The sequence below is a fragment of the Mirounga angustirostris genome, unplaced genomic scaffold (genome assembly GCF_029215605.1).
Source record: "Mirounga angustirostris isolate CCGP_5_RB_7025 unplaced genomic scaffold, mMirAng1.0.hap1 SCAF_5, whole genome shotgun sequence".
Classification (NCBI taxonomy): domain Eukaryota; kingdom Metazoa; phylum Chordata; class Mammalia; order Carnivora; family Phocidae; genus Mirounga; species Mirounga angustirostris.
This window is the reverse complement of record NW_026991713.1, coordinates 100,136,297-100,157,224: the sequence shown is the minus strand read 5'-3', so window position 1 is coordinate 100,157,224 and position 20,928 is coordinate 100,136,297. Positions and strand designations below refer to the sequence as shown.

Sequence of the window (20,928 nt, the reverse complement as noted above, 5' to 3'; positions counted from 1 at the left end):
TAATAGGGAATGCGCTGGGGACAATCCTATGCATGGCTTCAAGTAGCCAAGTCTCCTCTTGGCTGCCCCTCTATGACTTCAGCCTTCCACCATAATCCCATAGCCCTGCCCCAGTACCCTCAGCTCAGTTTCCAGGATTCCTCATCAGCCCCAGCCCATGCTGTTCCCAACTAATCCTAGGGATCCAGGCCCATACATCATTGAGGAGTGGACGCAGTTGCTTGGAAATGCTACAAAAGACCACCTTGGTGTCCTCTCCCTTCCCATGACAGATGATGTTCCGTAGGCTCTTTTTTTTTTTTAAAGATTTTATTTATTTATTTGACAGAGAGAGACACAGCAAGAGAGGGAACACAAGCAGGGGGAGTGGGAGAGGGAGAAGCAGGCTTCCCGCCGAGCAGGGAGCCCGATGTGGGGCTCGATCCCAGGACCCTGGGATCATGACCTGAGCCGAAGGCAGACGTTTAACGACTGAGCCACCTAGGCGCCCCTCCGTAGGCTCTTTACTGCTTGCACTGTCACTCATGCTTCATTCTTCAGGAAGTCTCGCAAGAATGGAACCTGGACCTTCAGAGATTCTGACTGTTTGGAAGAAGGCAGAGATCACTCACCACCTGGGGATCATGCAACACTCTGGGAACAGGGTTTTGGGAAAACAGATGGTGTCTAAGAGAAACAGACATGGGCAATCCGGGAGCTGGATGTGCCTAGGAAGTAGAAGGCTGGTGCTCACGGGGTTTGGGAGGCCTGATGACCAGTCTATGTAAGTCTACAAACCAGATGTTGTGCTGCCCTAGGATGGACGTTGGGAATGTGCTAAACCCAAGATAACTAAGAGACCCAAGGGAGGTAAATTAAATGTTTCAAGGACTCACACTTGATTCCCATTTGGTCCTCCCCACTCTTACTTGTCCTGGGTGCAGTGCCAGGTTACTGATTCCACGAAGCCCAACTTCCTTCATAATGAGGTTGGGCTCTTTGACCCACTTGATCAGATTGCCCAAAAAGTCTTGCCCCAGAGTCTGAGCCACTGATCGGTGCCAGAGGAGCTGTGGGTATGAGGAGACTACACCTATGGATGGAGAAAATGTTATGAGTACCCAGTACCCACCTCAGTCCTCCCTTGGGTCCCAAACTCAGGTAAGGAGTATGTCCAGTTGAGAGCAGTGGCAGATCTGTACACATGGGGTGGAGACTAAGGGGGTTATCCTGATAGGAGGATAGAGGATAATGCTGATAAGGTTTGAATTTTGAGTCAGATGCTAGGATCCATGGATCATTCTGGAGGTTGAGCTACTGGCCCCCTCCTCAGGTTTTCCTGCCTCCTTTAACCAGGCACCTGAAGTGCCAGAGAAGGGAACCCCACTTTAAATGGCTCAGTCTTATTCTTTCCTCTTTTGGGGACTAGTTATTTAACATTTTTGTTAAATGTTCCTCAGCCCAGGAAATGAATGGGTCAGGCTGTGGAACTTTCCCCAGGCTTCACCTGTGCATAGAAGGTCCTGGCCAGGATCTTCCGATGAGAGTTGGAACTATAGAGGAAGTTCCTGACGAGGTTGAGGATGTGGTGCAGGATGGCAGGTTCAGAGTTCTTGACAATGCCACTGGGGTGGGACACAAGAAGCCAACAGTTGCTGCGGGGAAGGTGGCAAGGGACCAGTGTGCATGGAACAGGGAAGACATGAGGGCTGAGGAATCAGGAGACCAGAGGGCTGGGAGGTTGGGAAGGGACAGTTGAAGGCTGGGACTTGGGAAATTGGGGTCCGGGGACTAGAGTGGTGCCAGGGTTATTGGGGAAATAGCCTCACCTTGTCAGGTCCATGATCCCTATGTAGTAAAACTTGGGGCAGGACAGAAGGTCCCAGCAGTGATGCTGATTTTCATAGACCACCACTCCGTCATATGCAGCAGCCAAGAACACCAACTTCACTACCTCCAGGGCACAACTGAAGGTCACCACCATTGGGTTTGTGAACAGAAAGGGACAAAAGGATGGACAAGACATTATGCCCTCATTTGTATCCTGTGCTGGGAAGCCAGGAGACAGTTTCCTGCTCTGGTAGCTGTGTTCTGCTTTCCTGTTGACAAAAATCTATGGCTCTGTGAAACCCATCTCAGATTGCCCATCCACTCCTTCAAACCCTGGCCCTCATTCAACCACAGAGTCCTATAAAGGAGACTCTAGAGAGATCTCAGTGCTGTGGTTTTCCAGTTTTGCTCTCCGGGGCACAGAATGGGGTTAGGATATCTTTTCACCTCCACACCCATCTAATCAGAATGTCTCTGCTTATTGGTTTGATTTGTTTTCATTTTACATAAGATTTCATTTGAGTAGAATGTCCTGAGGTTTAAGAAAAAAGTGTGACAACCACATATTTAGGAGTCCAACCCCCATTTTCAAGATGAGAAAACAGAATCCCAGTTGTGTTGTGCAAGATGGCAGAGCTAGCGACAAAGCCAAGCCAGAGGTCAATGAGATTCGAACGGCCACAACTGCACGGAGCGAATGACGTAGGTGTGGGCTTGCCCTGTCACCTACCATCTAGTTGAATCTCTTCGTGTACAGTTATGAACATGGACATGAAGTGTTGAATGAATCAGCTGAAGCATGCGTACAAGAAGAGAAACGAGAAGCTTGAAAATATGTGAGAATATTCTAGCATATGGGTCGTCCAGGGCCCTCTGGAATGGACTAGTCCCAGCCATCCATCATGAGAGGGTTAAGCTTACCTAGTGGGGTCAAAGGGCTTGCTCTTGCTGCCTGGGCCTCCCTCCTTGCTAAAGACCACCATCTTCTGGGGGACAGTAAGAGCTGGGGATAGAACTCCTGGACGGCCTCCTGGCACAGGGACCCTGACAGCATCTCACACAGAGCACATGTCACCTGGGAGACAGTGGAGGAAGACATAAGATGGTCCCATGGCCCCATCACTGAGTCCCACCCTGCCCTCCCCATCACTGCCCAAAGGGCACAGCTCACTCTGACTCAGGCTTGTAAGAAGCACCCAAAGACTGAAAGCCCACCACTCTTCCTTAGGGAAATGAGATTGCACACATGCAATCTGCTTTCTCTTCACTCCCCTGACATCAAAAACAGAATGGGAAGCAACTCTAACTTTTTAGCAGAAAATTATTTGGGGACTACTTTGTCTACCCCTGGCAACCAAACCTCTTCCGCCTCCAATCCTCATGCCACACACCCCCCAAGCCCTGGAGCGCCATATTTTTTTTAAGATTTATCTATTTATTTTAGAGAAAGAGAAAGCATGAGCTGGAGGAGGGGCAGAGGGAGAGGGAGAGAAAGAGAGAGAATCTCAAGCAGACTCCCCACAGAGCACGCAGCCCAACAGGGGGCTGGATCCCACAACCCTGAGACCAGAACCTGAGCTGAAATCAAAAGTCGGACGCTCAACCAACTGAGCCACCCAGGTGCCCCTCAAATGTACGGTATTAGTGATTGCTCCTCTCTAAGACCTACTCCTACCCTGCGGCCCTTGACCTTCAGCTCTGCCCCTAAGTCCAAGAACAGTAAGTCCTAGGCTCCCCCTGCCCCCATGCTGACCGCCACAGGCTGGAGGCCATCTCCTTAGTTTCCTCCGTGGAGTGGAGTTGTTCCAGGATGCCTATGAGCAGCTGCAGGATGCTGATTGTGGTCTCTCGCTGGGTGCCAAATGCCTTCCACAGGGCCAGATTGGTTCTGCAGGACCCAGGGACAGCTGTGTCATGGGCCTGGGTGACCAAGTTCCTAGGAATAGTCTGGTCTCGGGCCCATGAAGGGCCAGTTCTCAGGGCCTAGACTTGGCCAGAGAACACAGAGATGAAGTTTGAATCATGTCAAAGGGAAAGCATCCATGTGCAGTGATTTTTGGGCTAGGCTCGGGCTGAGGGACGGGAGGGTTTATTGGGCTGGAGAATGGGTTCCCGGGCCATGGGAGAGGTACCTATCCCAAGGCAGAGCCTTGTTGAGAAGCAAGGGCATGACGTTGTGGGTGTTGTTGCCAGCCAGCAAGCACATGGCCCACAGGGTCTCCTCCTTTGTGTTGGGCTCCAGCTGTGAGTTGAGCCGTTCCAGAATCCCCTCCACAATTTCTTCAATCTAGAGGGAAGAGCTACAAGAGTCTCAGTGATTGTTTCCCTGCTTCCTTCCCTCCTCCTCCCTATCTACCAATTCCTAGACTAGACTCAAAGGGCTACTTGCACTCCTGCCAGTGACTCTTCTTAAGGCAGAGTTCTAGCATGCCAGAGGCCAGACCAGCAGGGGTCACAAAAAGAACTCCAGCAGCTCACTGAGGCCCACTATAACAAAGGCCTGCCCACAGCCCAAAGTTCAGAGAGTTGCTCCAAGCTTACTCGGGAGACACATGAGACTCCAGGAAGGAAGGCAAAAACCCTGGAGATACTTCAGGGCTTCCTCTCCCCACTGAAATCAACTTTCGACCCATGAAACTGCAGGGACAGTGGGCATTGGATGTGGGGGTACCACAGGACTCTCATTTGGCCCTCAGATTCCTGATATACGGGCCTCTGGGAAGTCCATTGTATTCTAATACCTCTAGGACACACCTCCATTTCTGGGACTTAGACCAGGCAAGTCACATAAATGAGTGAAGGCACGGGTGTCAGGGGATTCAGAGAGAGGAAGGTCTGGAGAGCCCATGCCACATATAAAAGGGACAGTGGCCACCCAAAGAGTTGCCCTATGTGGCCTCATTTAAAAATTCTTTTCAGTGATAAATGTGGATTTTTATATGTTATCCCGAAAGAAAATTTACTCAAAGGTCAGTCATTCCATGAGTTTGCTGGTTTGCAATCCATAGCCTTACCCTTCACAGAAATCTAAGCCCCCTAACACCCCTGGCAATCAAGGTGAACCCCTCCTACAATGCTTCCTTGTGCTCTAGCTACTAGGCCCTGCAGCTGCTTATCCTCCTGCATGTGGCTGTTGTTAACTGAGGAATCAGCCCCTCAGATAGAAGGCACTGCAGTTCTGAGCTCAGGATTACAGATCTCAGAGCTCAGTGGGACCACAGAGAAAATCTAGCCCAAACCTGCACTTTAGAAGTGAGTGAATTAAGGCCTCTAGAGGAGGGGGACTTCCCAAGACTCTTCAGCTAGTTAGGAACAGAGCCAGGAGAGAGCCCAGGCTCCTGGTGTACAGAGCAGAGCTCCCACCACAGCACCACACTACCTTCATCATGTCTCGGCCCCGCTCTTTCATGACAGCACTCATCAGCTGGGCTGCTGCCAGAGACACCTTGGCCCTGCTGTCGGTTAGGCCCTCCATGGCCATCAGCACCAGGGTGGTGAGCTGCATCTGGGTGAAGTACTCTGCAAATGCCTGCAACAGGGTGGCGTCAGGCTGCCTGCACCTGGGGCCTCCTGCTTGAGCTAGCCTGTACCATCCTTCCTAGTTAGGGTAGGTGGAGAGACCCTCTCTCGGGAATATGATGTGCTTTTGTCCTAGGCCTGTGCTGTCTGCCTAGCTCCTAGAAGACCCTTTCACTGGGAACAGAGTCTTTGGGGATGGGAGGGAGAAAACACTGACCTCAGATGCACTGAGGGGCTCATAGGTCAGAGGCTCAGAGGCAGGGTGCTGGGAGAGAAGGCCTGAGACCGAGATCCTTAGTGACATATCTTTGAGACATGGGCTGAATCTACACATTGCTCACAAGGCATCATTAGCATGAAGAAAATGCGTCTGAGCAGACAGGTAAGAAAGCAGAATTGGGACCCATGATGCTTAAGGGGAAGCATGTGATAGCATGTGGAAAAAGTTCCCCAAGGAAAAAGTTCACATGCAGCAATGGAATGGAAAAGAAGATGGGAAAAAGGAGTCCCACCCCAGGAGTCTATGATATGATGTAGGTGAGAGTCCGAGGCTCTTCCCACTTTGCTCTGGCCCTGCCCTCTCACCTTGGCAATCTCAGAGATGTTGTTATAGAACACGTTGGCACTATAGACTTCAGTCTTGCCCTCTTCTTCCCATAAGCCCTGTTTTTCCCTTCCCATCTCTGAAACAAAGATACCCGACCCCACCCCTCAGACACTTAGAAGGTGTCTTAGGTTGCCCTCTTTCCCATCTGCCCAACCCAAACCACCCACTGAACTAAGTCAGCTTGAGGTAATGTATATCCCATGGGGAAGGGAGTAGAGAAATGGGCAGTAAGATGAGGAATGGTGAGAGATAACATCAAAGGAACCCCCCATGTTGCCTGCCTTAGAGCAGAGACAGAGTGGGGTCAGAGTATAGGACTCAGCCAGAGGAGGAGAAACTAATTCAAAAGAACTGTTTTCTGAGTAGCTATTTTGTCCCAGGAGGGTATATGTAGTAGAGGTCTAGGAGCAGGTTCCTCATTGGAAGTAAAATGCTCAGATAACTTCTTAGCTGTCACTCTTCCAGGACAGTGTGTGGGGGAATGACCAAACCTAGGTGGGAGGCCAGAGCAGAAGTGAAAAGGGGAGATTCTCCTTACGCTTTTGCAGGAGGAGGATACAGTAAATGTTGTAGACAGCCTGTGCAGACAGGAAGCAGATATTGTCCACTGGGTCCTGGCAGCGTATGGCCAGCAGGCTTACCAAACGCCCCAACCAAGTGAACTCGATGTCCATCTGTGGAGGAGAGCTGGAAGTCACAAGTTACCCCAGCCAATATCTTAGGCTGAGTCAAGGCAAGAAGAGAGGAGGAGGAGATGCATGACAGATATGAGAGGTGAGGCTAGATGAGGTTAATGGGAATGGAATTAGACAGGTGAGTTGTAGCTATTAAAAACTTGTGGGATCATAGTTTTAGAATGACCTTACACTGTTCCTCTTCTTTGCCTCTTGACACTGCACTCATTCTTCAAGCCCAGCTCAAATGTCCCCTCCGCTATGAAGCTTTCCCTTCACTTGTACTTCATTTGGTTTTGATCTTTTATTCCTACTATATTTGGTTTTTAGGTTCATTATCACCTCCTATTTAAGTTTGTTCTATGCATGCCTCTCTTCCCAGTGGACTATAAAGATCCATGAAGACAGGAAACTGTCTTGGTCATCTATGTAACCACTGTAATACCTAGCATGGTGCATGGCACAAGGTGAGTATTCAGTAACTGCTTGTTGAGATGAGTGGAATCAAACTGAACCAAGTGAAACAGAATTGAATTGGTGGGTAGGGAAAAAGACTAAGGGAGAAAAGAGAGCTGATGGGATGCACAAGAGAAAATAGAGGATGGGGCCAAGGAAATAGAGGATAGGATGAATAATTGAGGCTAGGTAATATGTGATGAAGTTTGGGGTAAGGGTAGGGATGAGGGCCCAGGCTCCAGGACAGGCTTCCACTCACTCCGAAGTTGTTCATTTTTGCAGTGAAGCCAAGAATACGGGCAGCACACCACATGGCCCGTTCCCTCTCATTGTCCTTCTGGGAATTCAGCCAGGTGTCCAGAAGCTAAAGGAAGAAGAGAATGAGGTGAGGGGTGAGGGTCTGTTCAGCTGCATTCCAGAGGGTAGAAATGTAACCTGAACCTGACTTCTGCAAAGGATCAGGACAAGACTTCTGAGAATAGGACTTCTTTTGCCTACAGGCTGGTTATATATGAGTTTGACAGCAGAAGCCTTCATTCCTCCAACTTTTTTCACAGAAATGGAACAAATAATCCTAAAATTTGTGTGGAACCAGAAAAGACCTTGAATAGCCAGAGGAATGTTGAAAAAGAAAACCAAAGCTGGCGGCATCACAATTCCGGACTTTAGGCTCTATTACAAAGCCGTCATCATCAAGACAGTATGGTACTGGCACAAAAACAGACACATAGATCAATGGAACAGAATAGAGAACTAAGAAATGGAACCTCAACTCTATGGTCAACTCATCTTTGACAAAGCAGGAAAGAATGTCCAATGGAAAAAAGACAGTCTCTTCAACAAATGGTGTTGGGAAAATTGGACAGCCACATTCAGAAGAATGAAACTGGACCATTTCCTTACACCACACACAAAAATAGACTCAAAATGGATGAAAGATCTAAATGTGAGACAGTAATCCATCAAAATCCTTGAAGAGAACACAGGCAGCAACCTCTTCGACCTCAGCTGCAGCAACTTCTTCCTAGAAACATCGCCAAAGACATAGGAAACAAGGCAAAAATGAACTATTTGGACTTCATCAAGATAAAAATGTTTTGCACAGCAAAGGAAAAAGTTAACAAAACCAAAAGACAACCGACAGAATGGGAGAAGATATTTTCAAATGACATATCAGATAAAGGGCTAGTATCCAAAATCTATAAAGAACTTATCAAACTCAACACCCAAAGAACAAATAATCCAATCAAGAATTGGGCAGAAGACATGAATAGACATTTCTTCTGCAAAGAAGACACCCAAATAGTCAACAGACACAAGAAAAAGTGCTCAACATCACTCAGTATCAGGGAAATACAAATCAAGACCACAATGAGATACCACCTCACACCAGTCAGAATGGCTAAAATTAACAAGTCAGGAAACAACAGATGTTGGCGGGGATGCGGAGAAAGGGGAACCCTCCTACACTGCTGGTGGGAATGCAGGCTGGTGCAGCCACTCTGGAAAACAGTATGGCAGTTCCTCAAAAAGTTGAAAATAAGCTACCCTACGACCTAACAATTGCACTACTGGGTATTTACCCCAAAGATACAAATGTAGTAATCCGAAGGGGCACATGCACCCCAATGTTTATAGCAGCAATGTCCACAATAGCCAAACTATGGAAAGAGCCCAGATGTCCATTGACAGATGAATGGATAAAGAAGATGTGGTATATATACACAATGGAATACTATGCAGCCATCAGAAATTGAAATCTTGCCATTTGCAACGATGTGGATGGAACTAGAGGGTATTATGCTAAGGGAAATAAGTCAATCTGAGAAAGACAATTATCATATAATCTCACTGATACGTAGACTTTGAGAAACAAGGCAGAGGATCATAGGGGAAGGGAGGAAAAATTGAAACAAGATGAAACCAGAGATGGAGACAAACCATAAGAGACTCTTAATCTCAGGAAACAAACTGAGGGTTGCTGGAGTGGAGGGGGGTGGGAGGGATGAGGTGGCTGGGTGATGGACGTTGGGGAGGGTATGTGTTATGGTGAGTGCTGTGTATTGTGTAAGACTGATGAATCACAGACCTGTACCCCTGAAACAAATAATACATTTTATGTTAATTTAAAAAAAAGTTCTGAACACCACAAGAAGACAACTAGACATCATGTGCTTCTTGGTGGAAGAAGATAAGACTACTTCTGAAGTAATCTTGCCAAAAATTGATCAGATTCATGATCTAGATCTAATAATTAAAATTAGGATCTAACATAGTCTAGATCTAGCAATTTATAGGGAAGATTTGTACAGAGGAATTTGTTATGTGGCCCCTAAAGGATGTAATCAGCACAATCCAGAATGTGGAAAATGTAGAGAACAAATGTCTAGGTTTCTTCAACAAATAAATTTCAAGGAAAAAATGATGGAAGTGCAATCTATAGATTAAGAGAATTAAGAGACAAACCAATCAATTGGAATGTCTGATTGTTTAATGACATCAAGAAATGAAATTTCTTTCTTTCATCAGTGTTTTATAGTTTTCAGAGTACAAGTCTTTCACTTCATTGGTTGATTCCTAGGTATTTTATTATTTTTGGTGCAATTGTAAATGAGATTGTTTTCTTAATTTCTCTTCCCGCTACTTCATTATTAGTGTATAAAAATGCAACAGATTTCTGAATATTAATTTTGCATCCTGTAACTTTGCCGAATTCATTTATCTGTTCTAGTAGGGTTTTCTTTAATGGAATCTTTAGGGTTTTTTAGGGTTTTCTATATATAGTATCATGTCATCTGCAAATAGTGAAAGCTTTACTTCTTCCTTACCAATTTGAATGCCTTTTACTTATTTTTCCTGTCTAATTGCTGTGGCTAGGACTTCCAATACTATGTTGAATAAATGTGGTAAGAGTAGATATCCTTGTCTTGTTCCTGATCTTAAAGGAAAAGCTCACAGTTTTCCACCATTGAGTATGATGTTAGCTGTGGGTTTTCATATATGGCTTTTATTATGTTGAGGTATGTTCTCTCTAAACCTACTTCATCATGAATGGATGTTGTGCTTTGTCATGTGCTTTTTATGCATCTATTGAGATGATCAGATGTTTTTCATCTTTTCTCTTATAAATGAAATCTTATTATTTGCAATGACATGAATGGAGCTAGAGTATTATGCTAAGTGAAATAAGTCAGTCAGAGAAAGACAAATACCATATGATTTCACTTATATGTGGAGTTCTTTTAATTTTAATTTTTTTATATGTGAAATTTAAAAACAAAACAAATGAACAAAGGAGTGGGGGGAGAGAGGGAGACAAACAAGAAACACACTGATGGTTACCAGAGGGGAGAGGGTGGGTGGATGGGTGACATAGTTGATGGGGATTAAGGAGGGCACTTGCTGTGATGAGCACCAGGGGATGTATGGAATTGTTGAATCACTATATTGTACACCTGAAACTAATATTACACTGTATGTTAAATAACTGAAATTTAAATAAAAACTTTAACAAAAATTGAAATCAGCCTCACAGAAATACTATGTTCTAATCAGAAAAGCACCATTTGGAAATTTCAAAGGAGAGAGACACTGTGGGATATAATAAAAAGGATACTTTGCCTTTCAAACTTATCAATCAAATTGATATTTATTAATCTCTTTGAGTTGCTAAGTACTATAAAATTAGTCTATAGCTATGCTGCATGATTGTGAACAAAAACTCTATGTGGTGGAATGGAGAGGGGAATTTACACTAAAATGAAGTAGACTCATTCTGATTTATATGTAATGTACTAACAATACCAAAATGGAAGAAGCTAAGTGAATGCCAGGTATCCTTAAGCAATTTTATGGCTACTAACAAATGTTTCCATAATACACTTCTCCAAAGTTCCAACAGGGCACATTCTAAGGAATACATCTTGCATGAATGACCTTATTATAGAAATGTGTAATTAGCAAAGTTTAGCAACACCTATGACTGAACCCTGGGGCATGATCTGTACTTTGCAATATGTGAACTCAAATTACTGTTTCTTGTGATATTAATTAGGTAATAAATAAGCAAAATGTTGCTGGGGGGAAGTTTTCTGTCTAAAAAAACATTGAAATAATTAGGTATATTTTATTGCAATAAAAAAATAGTATAAAGGAAAAAGTGGCAGAGGGAATCTTTTGAAAGTAATGGGATTGTTCTGTATCTTCAGTGCGATTATGGTTTTGCCAGGATATAAAACTGTCAAAACTCATCCAATTAAATAGATTCATTTAATTGTATAAAATTATTGCTCAATAAAGTTGATAAGGGGGAAAAAAGACACCAAAAAAATTTTAAAAATAAAAAAACATTGAAACAATAAAAAGTATGTTCTTGGACCATAAAGGAATTAGATCAGAAATCAATAACTATAAGAGAATAGAAAATTCTCCAAACATTTGGAAATTAAACAGCACACTTCTAAATAATCCATTGGCCAAAGAGGAAGTCACAAGAGAAATTAAAAAATATTTTGAACTGAATGATACTGAAAGAACAACATCTTAAAATGTATAGGATGCAGCTCAAGTAGTACTTAGAGGAAAATTTATAAAACTAAATGTTTATATTAAAAAAGAGAAAGGGGTGGATGAAGCGGCTGGTACACAGGACTGCTGCACTGTCTCCACTGTGGGAGGAGGTGTAGGTGGCCTGACCCCTATACTCCAAGCATCTCCTCACTTCCCAATGGCCGTGGTCCTCATTTCCCTTCTTCCCAGAGGTGTATTTTAGAGGATTCCTGGGAAAATGGCTCACCTCATCCTTTGAATACAATTGGATAACCCTCGCATCAGTGTAAACAACCCAGAAAATGACCCAAAGCCTTTCAGAACAAACTCCACAACTAAATGCAGAGAAGAGGCCACATCAAAGAGAGTAGGAAAGGGAGAGATATGGTGGGGAGTTAAACAAACCTGGGGGACTGTCCAATGGAAGGAGGGATTCATGGACAGAGAGGGGAGAGAAACAGACTATCACACCAGAAAGCCCACACAAGGAAGACAAATCCCCATAACGTTTGGCTTTGAAAACCAGAGGGGTCAAATTTCCTCAGTTCTTAAACCAGGAGACTTGAGACCTAGAATTTTAAACATCAGCGGGGCTTGGCTTTGGGAGAGCTGGAAGGGTGCTCTTAAAGAGACAGCACAACAAACAGTCCTGCAGCAGTTTGAAAAATGCCTAGGGTATTTGGGAGGGAGAGTTTACTAATCTCAGAGTATGTCCTAGAAGGACAGAGATTGTTGGGAAGCTCCTCCAGGAACAAAGAAGTGGACAGGTGCCATTTCTCACCCCTGACCCCCAGCATAAACACACAGCCTTCTGCGGGAACCAGTATCTAACTTGCTAATGCCACACATCCTGCCCCCTCCCCCATCCAAGTCTGCAGATCCATTCTCTCCAGCCAGGCATGCCCCAGTCCCTGTGCTGTGGGTCTCCTCCCCCAGGGGACCAGCTCATAAACCTTGCTAACCCTGCACTTCCTGCCCCCTGAGCACATTGAAGATCCACCTCTTCCAATATACTCTTGGCCTGAGCCCATGCAAAGTGGTGCTCGATATAGCTTCAAATCGGGCAATGTGGTGCCCCCAGCTTTGTTTTTCTTTTTCAACATTTCCTTGGCAATTCGGGGTCCTTTCTGATTCCATACAAATTTTAGGATTGTTTGTTCCAGCACTTTGAAAAATGTCATTGGAATTTTGATCGGGATGACATTGAAGGTATAGATTGCTCTGGGTAGCATAGACATTTTAACAATATTTATTCTTCCAATGCATGAGCATGGAATGTTTTTCCATCTTTTTGTGTCTTCTTCAATTTCTTTCATGAGTGTTCTGTAGTTCCTAGAGTATAGATCCTTTACCTCTTTGGTTAGGTTTATTCTGAGGTATCTTATGGTTTTTGATGCTATTGTAAATGGAATTGTTTCTCTAATTTCTCTTTCTACAGTTGCATTATTAATGTATAAGAAAGCAACTGATTTCTGTGCATTGATTTTGTATCCTGCCACAATACTGAATTGCTGTATGAGTTCTAGTAATTTGGGGGTTCGAGTCTTTTGGGTTTTCCACATAATGTATCATGTTGTCTGTGAAAAGAGAGAGTTTGACTTCTTCTTTGCCAATTTGAATACTTTTTATTTTTGTTGTCAGACTGCTGTTGCTAGGACTTCAGTACTATGTTGAACCATAGTGGCAAGAGTGGGCATCCTTGATGTGTTCCTGATCTTAAGGGAAAGGCTCTCAGCTTTTCCCCATTGAGGATGATATTCGCTGTGGGTTTTTCATAGATGGATTTTATGAACTTGAGGAATGTTCCCTCTATCCCTATACTCTGAAGAGTTTTAATCAGGAAGACAGCATGGTACTGGCACAAAAACAGACATATAGACCAATGGAAAAGAATAGAGAACCCAGATATGGACCCTCAACTCCATGGTCAAATAATCTTTGATAAAGCAGAAAAAAACATGCAATGGAAAAAAAAAAGTCTCTTCAATAAATGGTGCTGGGAAAATTGGACAGCCACATGCAGAAGAATGAAACTCGACCATTCTCTAACACCATTCACAAAGATAAACTCAAAATGGATGAAAGACCTCAATGTGAGACAGGAATCCATCAAAATCCTAGAGGAGAATATAGGCAGTAACCTCTTTGACATCGGCCACAGCAACTTCTTTCAAGATACATCTCCAAAAGCTAGTGAAACAAAAGCAAAAATGAACTTTTGGGACTTCATCAAGATAAAAAGCTTCTGCACAGCAAAGGAAACAGTCAACAAAACAAAGAGGCAACCCACAGAATGGGAGAAGATATTTGCAAATGACACTACAGATAAAGGGCTGGTATCCAAGATCTATAAAGAACTTCTCAAACTCAACACCCAAAAACAAATAATCAAGTCAAAAAATGGGCAGAAGACATGAAAAGACACTTCTCTGAAGAAGACATACAAATGGCTAACAGACATATGAAAAAATGTTCATCATCATTAACCATCAGGGAAATTCAAATCAAAACCACATTAAGATACCACCTTACACAAGTTAGAATGGCAAAAATGGACAGGGAAAGAAACAACAAATGTTGGAAAGGTTGTGGAGAAAGGGGAACCCTCCTACACTGTTGGTGGGAATGCAAGTTGGTACAGCCACTTTGGAAAACAGTGTGGAGGTGCCTCAAAAATTTTAAAATAGAGCTACCCTATGACCCAGCAATTGCACTCCTGGGTATTTACCCCAAAGACATAGATATAGTGAAAAGAAGGGCCATATGCACCCCAATGTTCATAGCAGCAATGTCCGCAATAGCCAAACTGTGGAAAGAGCCGAGATGCCCTTCAACAGATGAATGGATAAAGAAGATGTGGTCCATACATACAATGGTATATTACTCAGCCATCAGAAAGGATGAATACCCAACTTTTGCGTCAACACGGATGGGACTGGAGGAGATTATGCTAAGTGAAATAAGTCAAGCAGAGAAAGTCAATTATCATATGGTCTCACTTATTTGTGGAACATAAGGAATAGCATGGAGGACATTAGGAGAGGGAAGGGAAAAATGAAGGGGGGGGAAATCAGAGGGAGAGATGAACCATGAGAGACTATGGACTCTGAGAAACAAACAGGGTTTTAGGCGGGGGTGGGGGGGTTGGTTAGCCCGGTGATGGGTATTAAGGAGGGCACGTACTTCATGGAGCACCGGGTGTTATACAAAAACAATGGATCGTGGATCACCACATCAAAAACTAATGATGTATTGTATGGTGACTAACGTAACATAATAAAATTTAAAAAATTAAACAACAACAACAAAAACAAAGTGGTGCTCAAGCCTGGCAGTGTACAAGCAGCTAAGTCAGGGGCCAGCACCACTCCAAAGTGACTTCTGCCCTGGGAAGAGGGAAAGATAACCACACACACCAGTCAAACTGCTGTCCCAGGAGTGGGTTGGGGCAGGCAGCTGGTCTGACTATAGGCCCTGCCCGTCAACAAAAACTTCTTAGGGGCAACACAGGGAAAGTACCTTGAAATTTGGTGCTATTGCACGTCTGACAAATGCCTGGTCTGATTCAACTCAAACCCAAGGTGGCCCCAGACTGATTTACTAACCTCACAGGGACCAAACCCTACCCACAACAGGCAACTATGCATCTGCCATTGCAGATGACTGGATTGAATGCAAAAGCAACTCAGCCACAACAGCAGGGTGCACACATCACACACAGGAGATGCCTCTGAAGCACCAGATTCTGGTGAACAGGGGAGACTACAGGGCACTACAGCACACTACAGGACCTCTTCTTCATAAGGCCACTACTTTCAAGAGCAGGGGACATAGCTGACTTTCCTAACACAGAGAAACAGACATAGCAAGTTACACAAAATGAGGAGACAGAGAAATATGTCCCAAATGAAAGAACAGGAAATAATCACAGCAAGAGACCAAAGTGAAATGGAGATAAGTAATATGCCTGATAGAGAATTTAAAGTAATGCTCATAAAGATAGACTTGAGAAAAGAGTGGAAGACATCAGTGAGACCCTTAACAAAGAAATACAAAAGAATGAATTAGAGATGAAGAACACAATAGATGAAATTAAAAATACACTAGATGGAATAAATAGCAGACTAGAAGAAGCAGAAGAACAAATCAGTGACTTGGAGGACAGACTAATGAAAAGTAATCAAGACAACCAGGTGAGAGAAAAGTAAATAATACAAAATGAAAATAGACAAAGGGATCTCGGTGACAACATCAAGGGTAATAACATTTGCATTATAGTGATCTCAGAAGGAGAGAGAAAAGAGGGCAGAAAATTTATTTGAATAAATAATAACTGAAAACTTACCAAATCTGAGGAAGGAAACAGAAATCCAGATCTAGGAGGCACAAAATCAAAATCAATCCAAGGAGGTCCACACCAAGATACACAGTAATTAAAATGGCAAAAGTAGTGATAAAGAGAGAATTTTAAAAAAAACAATAGAAAAGAAAAGTTATGTAAAAGGGAAATCCCATAAGGCTACTGGTGGATTTTTTAGCTGAAACTTTGCAGGCCAGAAGAGAGTGGCATGATAGACTCAAAAATGCTGAAAGGAAAAAATCTGCAGCCAAGAATACTCTATCTAGCAAGGTTAACATTCAGAATAGAAGGAGAGATAGTTTACCAGACAAATAAATGTTAAAAGAATTCATGACCCCTAAACCAGCCCTACAAGAAATGTTAAAGGAGACTCTTTGAGTAGAAAGGAAAGACCATAAGTAAGAACAAAAAAAGTAGGAAACACAGAAGCAGTAAAAATAAGAATATATGAAAAAAAAAGGTATATCTGTAAAAATCAGTCTAGGGACTCACAAAATAAAAGGATGTTAAGTATGACACCATATACCTAAAACATGGTAGGGAAGTTCAAACTTAAGCAACCATCAACTTAATATAGATTGCTATATGCAGAAGATGTTATATACAAACCTAATGGTAAACACAAATCAAAACCAGTAGTAGATATGCAAAAATAAGGATAAAGGAATATAAGTATATCATGAAAGAAAACCAACTTATTGTGAGAGAAGTAAGCAAAAGAGAAAGGAACAGAGAAGAACTACAAAATCAACCATAAAATAAGTAATAAAATGACAATAAGTACATAATGATCAATAATTACTTTGTAAATGGACTAAATGCTCCAATCAAAGACATAGGGTGATGGAGGGGCACCTGGGTGGCTCAGATGGTTAAGCGTCTGCCTTCGGATCAGGTCATGATCTCAGGGTCCTGGGATCGAGTCCCGCATCGGGCTCCCTGCTCCTTGGGAGCCTGCTTCTCCCTCTGCCTCTCTCTCTCTGTCTCTGTCTCTCATGAATAAATAAATAAAATCTTAAAAAAAAAAAAAGACATAGGGTGATGGAATGGTTAAAAAATAAGACCCATGTATTTGCTGCCTACAAGAGACTCATTTCAGACCTAAAGACACATGCAGATTGAAAGTGAAGGGATGGAGAAACATTTATCATGCAAATGGATGTGAGAAGAAAGCCAGAGTAGCAATACTTATATTGCACAAAATAGACTTTAAAACAAAGACTGTATAACAAGAGGCAAAGAAGGACACTTTATAATCATAAAGAGGACAATCCAACAAGAGGATATAACAATTGTAAATATTTATGCACCCAATATGGGAGCACCCAAATACATAAAACAGTTAATAACAAACATAAAGGAAGTAATCACTAGAAATACAAAAATAGTAGGGAATTTTAACACCCCACTTACATCAATGAACAGATCATCAAAACCCAAAATCAACAAGGAAACAGTGGCCTTGAATGACACATTGGACCAGATGGATTTAATAGATATATTCAGAACATTCTATCCTAAAACAGCAGAATATGCACTCTTTTCAAGTGCATATGACATTCCCTAGAACAGGTAACATTAGGCCACAAAACAAGAATCAACAAATTAGGGGCACCTAGGTGGCTCAGTCGTAAAGTGTCTGCCTTCAGCTCGGGTCATGATCCCGGGGTCCTGGGATCAAGCCCTGTTTCAGGCTCCCTGCTCGGTGGGAGGCCTGCTTCTCCCTCTCCCACACCCCTGTTTGTGTTCCATCTCTCACTGTCTCTCTCTGTCAAATAAATAAATAAATAAATAAATAAATAAATAAATAAATAAATAAATAAAATCTTAAAGAAAAAATAAGAATCAACAAATTAAAAAAGATTGAAGTCATACCATGCATCTTTTTAAAATTTTTATTTTATTTTATTTTTTTAAAAATTTATTTATTTGACAGAGAGAGACACAGCGAGAGAGGGCACACAAGCAGGGGGAGTTGGAGAGGGAGAAGCAGGCTTCCCACAGAGCGGGGAGCCCGATGCAGGGCTTGATCCCAGGACCCTGGGATCATGACCTGAGCCGAAGGTAGACGCTTAACGACTGAGCCACCCAGGCGCCACCCATGCATCTTTTTTTTTTAAAGATTTTATTTATTTATCTGAAAGAGAAAGAGAGAGATAGAGAGCACAAGCAGTTGCAAGGGCAGAGGGAGAGGGAAAAGCAGGCTCTCCACTGAGCAGGGAGCCTGACACAGGGCTCAGTCCCAGGACCCTGGGATAAGGCAGACACACAACCGACTGAGCCACCCAGGCAACCCCCATGTATCTTTTCTGACCACAATGCTATGAAACTAGAAATCAACCTCAAGTAAAAAATCTATAAAGAGCACAAATACATGGAGGCTAAATAACATGCTACTAGGGGTGGCTCAGTTGGTTAAGCATCTGCCTTCTGCTCAGGTCATGATCCTAGGGTCCTGGGATTGAGCCCCACCTCAGACTCCCTGCTCAGTGGGGAACCTATTTCTTCCTCTCCCCCTTGCTTGTGCTCTCTCTCTCTCTCAAATAAATAAATAAAATATTTTTTAAAAAATAACATGCTACTAAACAATGAGTGGGTCAACCAAGAAATCAAAGAAATCAGAAAACACAGTGAAACAAATGGAAATGAAAACACAATGGTTCAAAATCTTTGGGATGCAGCAAAAGCTATTTTAAGAGGGAAATTTATAGCAATACATACCCACCTCAAGAAGCAAGAAAAATCTAAAATAAACAACCTAAACTTACACTTAAAGAAGCTAGAAAAAGAAGAACAAACAAAACCCAAAACCAGTAGAGGGAAGGAAATAATAAAGATTAGAGCAGAAATAAATGAAATAGAAACAAAAGACAGTAGAACAGATTAATGAAACCAGGAGCTAGTTTTGACAAGATTAACAAAATTGATAAACCTTTAACCAGACTCATAAAAAAAATTTTTTTAAAGAGAGAGGACTCAAATAAACAAAATCAGAAATGAAAGAGGAGAAATAACAACCAACACCACAGAAATACAAAGGATTGTAAAAGAATATTATGAAAAATTATATGCCAACAAATTGGGACAACCTAGAAGAAATGGGTAAATTCCTAGAAACATACAACCTCCTAAAACTGAATCAGGAAGAAATAGAAAATTTGGACAGACCAAATACCAGCAATGATATTGTACCAGTAAAAACAAAATTAATAAAGAACTTATACAACATGACACACACAAAAACAAAACAAACAAACAAAAACTCCCAATAGATGAAAGTCCAGGACCAGATGGCTTCACAGGTGAATTCTACCAAACATTTAAAGAAACTATTTCAAAAAGTAGAAGAGGAAGGAAAACTTCCAAATTGATTCCATGAGGCCGGCATTACCCTAATACCAAAACCAGGTAAGGACACTACAAAAAAAGAGAACTACAGGCCCAAATCTCTGAACATAGATGTAAAGATCCTCAACAAATATTAGCAAACTGAATCCAACAATACATTTAAAAAATCATTCACCACAATCAAGTGGGATTTACTTCTGGATGCAAGAGTAGTTCAAAATTTGCAAATTGATCAACATGATACATCTATCAACAAGGAGAGGATAAAAACCGTATGATCATCTCAACAGAGGCAGACAAAGCATTTGACAAAGTACAATATTCATTCATGATAAAAGCCCTCCACAAAGCAGGTTTAGAGAGAATATGTGTCAATATAATAAAGACCATATATGAAAAACCCATAGCTAATATCATACTCAATGGTGAAAAACAGAGCTTTTCCCCTAAGGTCAGGAATAAGACAAGCATGCTCGCTCTCACCACTTTTATTCAACATACCACTGGAAGTCATAATCACACCAATCAGACAAGAAAAAAGAATAAAAGTCATCCAAAGTGGTAAAGAAGAAGTAAAATTTTCACTATTTGCAGATGACATGATACTATATATAGAAAACCCAAAAGACGCTACAAAAACAAAACAAAACAAAACAAAAACTACTAGAACTGATAAATGCATTCAGTAAGATTGCAGGATACAGAATCAATGTACAGAAATCTGTTGCATTTCTATACACTAATAATGAAGCATCGGAAAGAGAAATTAAGAAAACAATTCAATTTATTTATTTTTTTAAAAAAAGATTTTATTTATTTATTTGACAGTGAAAGAGACAGTGAGAGAGGGGACACAAGCAGGGGCAGTGGGAGAGGGAGAAGCAGGCTTCCCACTGAGGAGGGAGCCTGATGCGGGGCTCGATCCCAGGACCCTGGGATCATGACCTGAGCTGAAGGCAGACGCTTAACCGACTGAGCCACCCAGGCACCCCTGAAAACAATTCAATTTATAATTGCACCAAAAAATAATAAAATACCTAGAAATAAACTTAACCAAGGAGGTGAAAGATCTGTACTCTGAAAACTATAAAACATTGATGAAAGAAATTGAAATAACACAAACAAGTGGAAAGATATTCATGCTCATGGATTGGTAAAACCAATATTGTTAAAATGTCCATACTACCCAAAGCAATCTCCAGATTTAATGTAATCCCTATCAAAATGCCATCAGCACTTTTCACAGAACTAAAACAAAGGAACCTAAAATTTGTATGGAACCACAAGAGACTCTGAATAGCCAAAGCAAACTTAAAAAAGAAAAAGGTTGAAGTATTATAATTCTAGATTTCAAGTTATACTGCAAAGCTGTAGTTATCAAAACAGTATGGTACTGGCCCCAAAATAGACAAAAGATCAAAAGAACAAAATAGAAAGCCCAGAAATAAACCAATGATTATACAGTCAATTAATCTTTGACAAAGGAAGCAAGAGTATTCAATGGGAAAAGATAGTCTCTTCAACAAATGGTATTGGGAAAACTGGACAGGTACATACAAAAGAACGAAACTGGACCACTTTCTTACACCACATACAAAAATAAACTC

The 20,928-nt window shown here is 42.2% G+C and overlaps 1 protein-coding gene across 1 annotated transcript in view; it reads right to left on the bottom strand.

The window, feature by feature from the left end:
• Window positions 1-329: 329 nt before the first annotated feature.
• The window catches only part of LOC123844069 (maestro heat-like repeat-containing protein family member 2B), a 38,329-nt gene continuing 17,730 nt past the window's right edge, over window positions 330-20,928 (bottom strand). The window contains exons 12-19 of the mRNA XM_045874068.3: window positions 7,325-7,429; window positions 3,942-4,096; window positions 3,563-3,697; window positions 2,731-2,884; window positions 1,809-1,946; window positions 1,487-1,604; window positions 909-1,072; window positions 330-582 (exon numbers count right to left, since the gene is read on the bottom strand). Of these exons, the coding sequence (XP_045730024.1) occupies window positions 2,881-2,884; window positions 3,563-3,697; window positions 3,942-4,096; window positions 7,325-7,429 (399 nt within the window). The 3' untranslated portion in view covers window positions 330-582; window positions 909-1,072; window positions 1,487-1,604; window positions 1,809-1,946; window positions 2,731-2,880. The remainder of the gene's footprint in view (window positions 583-908; window positions 1,073-1,486; window positions 1,605-1,808; window positions 1,947-2,730; window positions 2,885-3,562; window positions 3,698-3,941; window positions 4,097-7,324; window positions 7,430-20,928) is intronic.